The following is a 7,987-nucleotide window of genomic DNA, read 5'->3' as shown; positions in this document are numbered from 1 at the left end:
GCGGACGATGCCGGGAGAGGGCTAGCTCCAATCTTCCACAGCGGTTTTTATGTCACGCATTTCTTTCTACTTATCTGGTTAACATGCGATAGAAACTCTTGAACGAAGTTGTGTCGAAGGGCCACTCATAAATTGGATATCGAGTTATCTTAGCAAAAGATCACAACGTGTTGTCATAGATGGTCAGTCTTCATCCTGGCTCAATACCAATGCAGGCGTTCCACAGGGCTCTATATTAGGCCCACTGTTCTTTCTCATATACATCAATGATATTGTAAATGATCTCGTTTCGCAACCCTACCTTTTCGCCGACGACAGTTCTCTTCTCGAGATAGTTAAGAACCCTTTTGATTCTGCAGCGATCCTAAACTCTGACCTGTCCAAAATTCACTCATGGGCCTGTCAATGGCTCATGGAGTTGAACCCACAGAAAACTGAAGAAATGTGTATTTCTGTCAAAAGACATCCCATTGTTCACCCACCCCTTTATCTTGACAATTGTGTGATCCAAACTGTTATCACCCATAAACACATCGGAGTGATTTTAAGTTCAAATATGTCTTGGGATGCACATGTCAATCATATTGTTTCCAAAGTTTCAAAAAGTGTTGATCTCTTCAGTGGTCTGAAATTTAGGCTCCCCCGCAATGTTCTGGAAACGCTATATAAGTCATACATTCGTCCATGTCTCGAATACGCTGACGTCATTTGGCACGGCACTACAAGTGAGCAATCAAATCTCATTGAACGTATCCAATATCACTGCTCAATTGTCGTGACAGGTGCCATAAGGGGGTCGCCGTATTTGTTATGTCGTCAGGAGCTTGGTTGGGAAACGTTATCAGATAGAAGACATGTCCATCGTCTCTGCTTGTTCTTCAAGATTGTTAACGGTTTAACTCGTGATTATCTACTAGATTTTGTCCCCCCAGCTATTTCTTCCGAATGTACATATGATCTACGTAACAAGCTAAACCTAAGGTCTACCAATCTGTCGACAAACCGCTCTCTAAAGTCATTCAATCCATACTGTATTTCACACTGGAACAACCTCGACCCCTCAACCCGCTCCTTAAACTTTAGTCAGTTTAAAACCTTTATTTTCAAACAATTCCGCCCGGCTAAATGTAAATACCTTAGTCATGGCCCCCGCTATCCCTGTCTTTTGCTGACTCGTCTTCGGATCGGCACCTGCAGCTTGAACTCCAGTCTCTTTTCCCGAGGGCTACGTAACAGCCCAGCATGTAGCTGCGGGTGCCGATCCGAAACAGTCGCCCATTACCTACTTCACTGCCCAAATTACACCAACCAAAGGTTACTTCTCCTCGGCAAACTTTCTCGGCTTTTAGGACAGTCATTTAACTTATTTACACATTCCGAAAATATGCATATTTCCTTATTACTTAATGGAAGTCCTTCTTTCTCATATTCCTTAAATTCCAAAATTCTTACTTTAACCCAAAACTTTATTACAATATCTAAACGTTTTATATCCTGATTTATACCTTTTAGTTCTCTGCAAATCTGATCTTTTGTTACTGGGGTAGGGGAACCGGCATGCGCTCATACCAACTTTTGTTACACATCATTTAGTTTTTACTTCATGTTAGTATTATTTATATCTTTCTTAATTTTGTATTTCGCTTAGTTCAGTTATGTCTAAGTCTTTGTACATATGTATAGTGGTGGCGTGAATATAAGTTCCCAACTTGAGTGCGCCACCACTATGTCTGTATTCTATGTCTTATTTGTCCGAATAAAAAAAAAAAAAAAAACTCTTGAACCATACTTCATACTTTATCTAAACCATACATATTTACATATTATATTTTATTTTTTTTGTGTATTTTCAGGTTTCTCTTGTTCTGCTACTGATAAGCTGCGGAAGTCACCTGACGACAGTCCATGGTGGCGTCATACCGACGGCTCTGTCATCCCCCACCGCAGCGCCTGGTCCTGATGAGGGCCCAACCACTTACGGCGGTGCGGTCACGTCAGGTACTGACGCAGGGACGTCCCCCTTAACAACTGACGTCATACAAGCAGACGTCAGCTCAACTACTACCGGTGGTGCGGTCACGTCACGTACTGACGCAGAGACGTCTCCTTTAACAACTGACGTCACACAAGCAGACGTCAGCCCAACTACTGCCAGCGGTGCGGTTACGTCAGGTACTGACGCAGAGACGTCCCCCTTAACAACTGACGTCATACAAGCAGATATCAGCCCAACTACTGTCAGTGATTCGGTCACGTCAGGTACCGACGCACAGGTTTCCGCCTTAACGGACGTCACACAAGCAGACGTCAGCTTAACTACTGTCGGCGGTGCGGTTACGTCAGGTACCGACGCAGAGATGTCCCCCTTAAGAACCGACGGTGCTCACGTAGCAAGTGGCGTCCTCGAACAGACGACGGAAGATGCGTCAACTTGTAACCATGGCGGCGGGACAACACCTGTCAACGAGGACGTCCGTGCCGAGCGGAGCTCCGGGGACGACAGCGTGTCCCCATGCCTGGTCCTCACGGCCGCACAGGTAGCAGAGAAGTACGGCGACTGCCTATCTCAAGCCACCAGCGCCCTGGCCTATCGCAGCTACCCTGCCAACACCAACGACAGGCCTTGTAGTCTTCCAGGCGACTGTTCTGAACTTGAAGCTGGATCTCAGAGCGGGCGGCCCGTCTGTCCCTGGTCCGTTGAAACGTACCAAGATACAAACATGAGTCCGTCAGTCATCACATACATACAATGCCGCACAACCTGGCCGGTGAACCCGAGGGGCGATCCGTTGTTTGACTACAACTGCCGCCACGTCCAATACACCAGACGTGTACTTGTGAAGGAAGGGGATACCTGTGACCAAGGATTCCGCTACAAGTGCGTAGAACTGAAAATCGCTAACGCCTGTGTGGCTTACATCAGTTAATCCTGCTAACGGGGTTACTACTACTCCCGCTGCAGTCAGAGAGAACCAAACTATGTTTGGTCACAAGTGTATGGTGTTTCACCAACAAGATCATACTGATCTTACTAGAGTTGACTTGATCATGTTGATTGTCGTGTTCCAATGTAAGGCCTTGCAAAAAAGTTGTGTTTCTGGTTTATAAGAAATAGGGCCGGTCGGCAGGGATTTTCTTTTCTTTTTTTGAGTTAAAAAAACACATGGAACATGAAATGAGACACTGGTACTTTCAACATCATATTGTATCAATTGTTATACAGATATACATTGAACAAGCGCAAATTTATTTATAAACTAACTGAACAAAGAAGTACAGTATTAACTTCACATTCTTAATTTATCTTTTCAAAGCCCTAAGCAATCTGAGTGTAAATTACAGGAAGTTTGTAACATGTATGTCAACAAAAAAGCCTGGAGTTTGCAGGTTTTTGCTTGGGTCGGTCGGGTAACCAGAAACGCAACATTTTCTTCCTGGGCCTTACAATGGTCTAATAACGTTTACTTATGCAATAGCAAGTACAGCATTGGGAGGAAACCAATTATTAAGGGTATAAGAATATCTAGGAATGATTTGATAGCCAAGTGAGGGAACTTGCGGGATTTTCTTTTAGCCTGAAGAAAAATGTGATATTATGCTGGAAGTCTACTTTAATTGTATTTCAGTGATGAATGATAGCTCGCTGATCATAATCAACTAACCGTTACACGTTCGTACTATATATTCAAACATCATCAATCAAAGATGGAGGCGAGGAACTCCGCCCAACATGAAATTAATCTAGTTTTATGAAATGAATCTAGTTTCTTAAAATTGTCTTATCTGCTCCTAATACTTGGAGAAGGCAGAAGAAATGTAAAGTACATTTCCAGACTTTTGTCCGCATATTGCATTTAGAAGGTGTCAGGTCGTTCCAAGTTGGATCGGTCTTATCTGTATTACTAGAATAAATCCTGTATTCCACGAGTCCTGTCTTGCACTGCCATCAATGTTTATGTTTGTGTTTGTTTGTTTGTGTGTGTGTGTGTGTGTGCGTGTGTGTGTGTGTGTGTGTGCGTGTGTGTGTGAGTGCGCGCGCGCGTGTTTGGGCTGTTTTATTGTGCGTGTGTCTGTATGTTTGTTTGTGCGTGTGTCTATGTATGTGTTTGTATTTGTGTGTGTGTTGTTTGTATGTTTGTATTTGTGTGTGTGTGTGTGTGTGTGTGTGTGCGTGTGTGTGTGTGTGTGCGTGTGTGTGTGTGTGTGTGTGTGTGTGTGTGTGTGAGTGTGTGTGTGCGTGTGTGTGTGTGTGTGTGCGTGTGTGTGTGAGTGCGCGCGCGCGTGTTTGGGCTGTTTTATTGTGCGTGTGTCTGTATGTTTGTTTGTGCGTGTGTCTATGTATGTGTTTGTATTTGTGTGTGTGTTGTTTGTATGTTTGTATTTGTGTGTGTGTGTGTGTGTGTGTGTGTGTGTCTGTGTGTGTTTGTTTGTATGTTTGTTATATGCGCGCGTGTTTTGTGGTCATGGTTGTTGGTTCATAAAGGTTCTGGGTTCGAATTCCTAGCAGGCCCCAAAGTGCAACGCAGTGTCCTTGGGAAATTACTCACTCCAGTCTGGTGAAAATGAGTACTCAACTCCGGCTAGAGACGTCCTCTCGCAGAGGACGTTAACTTACTAAAGCCAGATACCCCCCGTGTTTAAGGAGAGACACATTTCAAGCACGTTAAAGAACCCACCACACAATGTGGTAGACCGTAGCCATGACTTAAGATGTCAACTTGGTAATTTATACCAGTCTACCACACTAGTTTCACTCCTTGATTACAGAAATAAAAGACTTATTGAATGTGATACCATGTTTTGTCGCTTCAATTCTTGTTACAACATTTATAGTATCTATTTTGAAAATCGAAATACCTATCTCTTACCCATTTTTTTTTTACTATTTTCGCCCTCTCTCATTAAATTTGCAGTCTTCATAGGATGTCGTCCATAAATATTATCTCTGACCAGGCCTCATACTAGTAACTCAGCCTGACGATAGTCCCCGACTAAAGTATTCAAGTATCGCAGACCAAGAGGATGTCGGGAGCTGAAGCGATCAGTGCGGAAAGAGGAAAAACCTGTTCTCCATGCGTTACCTAATGTAGAGCAGTGCCCCACAGAGTTAGACAACTCATCCCTGTATACGTGTACGTGTATGTGTACGTCCGTACCTAGATGTAAACATCTAAGAAGAAGGTAAGGGAAGCTCTTGGATCTGTGCGATTTTAGGCGTTCGGGTAAATTTGATAGCGTTAGAGAATCAACATCATGTCCCAACTGTATCCTAACGTATCACATATGGTAGAAATTTCTGAGCTTAATCTTAACTGACCTACTTTCTAACTGAACTATGACTTTTATCTGCAAGGTACACGTATTCGTCATTTCCGATCGTAACGTTTGGATGCAAAGTAAACGAATTTTTCCATTTTGCTGAACCAAGGATAATTTCCTTGGTTGTACATTGTGATAAGCCATGTCAAAAGGAGGCAAAACCTCTTTCATGGTCTTTCATCGTATCTGCACCATAAGTACAATATGCCGGTTGTATAGATACCAATACAGAAGGCGTGTCAGGCCGAAGGGTGGTTAGTCCGGTTACATAGATACTAATAACGAGAAACTGCTGTTACAGACGTCTAAGGACGATATACTAATCTCCAAGCAGATCTTGCTGTGGCATAAGATAGTGTCATAAGCTTGCGAAGGAGTTTAGCAGGCACAGGAGTTTCACTGGCCACACGGCTGTACAGACACAGAAGCTGGTGTGTTACGCCATTGGGTGGTTATACCGGCCATAAAGATACAGATATATGTACTAGTTATTAGAAGAGAAACCAAGACAAAAAAACTCGATCGGGAATCTTTTAGAGATTCGACAGGAATTGGAATTGTGACACATCCACCAACAAGTTATTTTCTGTAACGTTACTTGAATAAAAACGTTTTTACTCAAGTGCTCACAAAAGTATGTAATCATGAAAACTCATGTATGTTCCTGAAGAAGGCGACAGTGGTGTATACGTTTGTATTGGAAGAAAATTTAGTATTGTACTATAAAAACGTGTTGTTTATCCACAGGTTACAGGTATTTGCCGCATCTCCAGAAAGACTAACGTGTGACGGTTAAATACTCTCAGCAAAAATTTTCAAGCTGGCGTGTTGTGGACTTACTTCTAACTTCCGGAACTTACTCATTCTTGTCAAGTCATGGTATAAAGGTAAACACATGTTTCTATCTAATGCTCTCTACTGTTTTACTTGTGTGTGGAAGTGACAATTCGGTTTACTCTAACTTAGTTTTACTCAAGTTACTCTAAGAGATTACTGCAGTTATTTGTACTTAAAAGTAGACATGTTTGTATATATAGATATCAACTGATGATAACGCTTTTTGGATCACAATAATGTTCGTAATGTTCGAAGCTAGAACTGTAATGTGACGTATGATTGCTTTTCTTTGTATTGTACGGGCCGCATATCATCGGTAATGATGTAAATATTCAGGTCCTTTTGTACTGATAAAAAAAAAGTAGACGATTATTCTTATATCCTCTTCTAAGGGGAGCATATCTCTTGAATAAATTTACATAATTCACACTACAACTTTCCATGGGCTATCCCAATGATATCAAACTACTAGTAACTACTTACAAAAGTCACATGTTGTTTGTTACACGCGCTTTTGACTAGACATCGTGACCGCTGTTAGACCAAAGATTGGGCAAATAGCTGAGCGAATTTCATCAAGAACAATTTTTTGAAACGTTTTTTTTTTTGCTTTTGAATTATATTTTAACACCTAGCATCATATTCCATTGATGAAATCAAAGTTCACACAGGTCCGATTTTGGTTAGTCACTGTGTGATCTTTCAGCGATTGCCATCCAAACGGAAAGGAGGCTCGGAAAGGGGTCCTGCAACTTGTTGTTTGCTTGTTTCGCATATACAGCTCCAACACCTATGGAGGAACATTGGGACCCGCCGAGATTGAAGACAAAGAGATGTATACTGCATCAGAGGGACACAGGAAGTACAGTAAACAACTTGGAGAAGGATGTCTACGCGCACAGGTCCCAGCAGTGGCAGAAGTATGGAAGTCAAGGAGCTCTGCTTTCTTATGAGATTGTTGAACCTCAACCGGACTGAATCTGAGCACAATCTTAACAATTGTAAATAGAAGTACGGATACACATGTACATGTAGTCACCTCTACATAACGACTACCTGGCCAGTGTGACCCCTTTTTGGTGGTCCTTTTACACAAGAATTAATCAACATATAGTGACCACCTGTCCATATAGACCAGGCTTAATTGGTCCCCTGAGTGGTCTTCTTGGGCAGAGTTGACTGTACAGCAGCGTTTTATAAAGCAAACTCGTCTGTTGGACTGAACCATTTAACAGAAGTGAAACAAGCTGATAAAACATTCCCCAAGGTGGTTGCTGAGTTCACGGAGGTTGTAACCCCCTTGCAAACTGAAGAACGAGTAAATATTATATTCTCTACACATAATAAGATCATGTAATATTTCACCGGACAAATCCGGACTGTCCATCATAATTAGCATTAATAGCATGGTCATTAGCAGTCCAACCAATAGCAATGAGTGGCTGTATGTCTTTGAAATAGTTTTTTTCAATGTTTTTATTTTGCATTACTTGGTTTTGACGTCAGTTGAATGGAATCGGTCTGTATGATTTGTGTATACTGGTACAAGATTTACTTTTTGAATACTTTACATATACTGTATATGGACAAGAATGGTGCTGGAAAATGATATGAAAGATATATGTGGTGTCAAAGCTTAACTTTATTTTACAACAGGTATCATGAAAAACAAAACATGTCCAGGAATGGATAGATCATTTTAATAAAAACACTACTTACAAAAATGTATCAATAAGTTACAATATACAAACATTGAGGTCACATGTGCATGGTTACAAGATGTAACTAATGAAATGACCAATTTTGCTAGTATGACCTTTCTTTTGCTATG

The 7,987-nt window shown here is 41.7% G+C and overlaps 1 protein-coding gene and 1 long non-coding RNA gene across 2 annotated transcripts in view; both read left to right on the top strand.

Moving 5' to 3' along the window:
* The window catches only part of LOC118410610 (mucin-21-like), an 11,917-nt gene extending 7,990 nt beyond the window's left edge, over positions 1 to 3,927 (top strand). Inside the window, exon 3 of the mRNA XM_035812388.1 lies at positions 1,854 to 3,927. Coding sequence (XP_035668281.1) covers positions 1,854 to 2,927 — 1,074 coding nt within the window. The 3' untranslated portion in view covers positions 2,928 to 3,927. The remainder of the gene's footprint in view (positions 1 to 1,853) is intronic.
* A 997-nt stretch (positions 3,928 to 4,924) lies between these two features.
* On the top strand, positions 4,925 to 7,952 carry LOC118409337. Its single transcript, XR_004830431.1, has 3 exons — positions 4,925 to 5,181; positions 6,067 to 6,206; positions 6,938 to 7,952. It is a non-coding gene; the product is annotated as an uncharacterized LOC118409337 (long non-coding RNA).
* Positions 7,953 to 7,987: the final 35 nt, after the last annotated feature.

Source organism: Branchiostoma floridae, chromosome 2 (assembly GCF_000003815.2).
Source record: "Branchiostoma floridae strain S238N-H82 chromosome 2, Bfl_VNyyK, whole genome shotgun sequence".
NCBI lineage: Eukaryota > Metazoa > Chordata > Leptocardii > Amphioxiformes > Branchiostomatidae > Branchiostoma > Branchiostoma floridae.
Note: the sequence above shows the minus strand (reverse complement) of the source record. Positions and strands in the feature narration are given on the sequence as shown.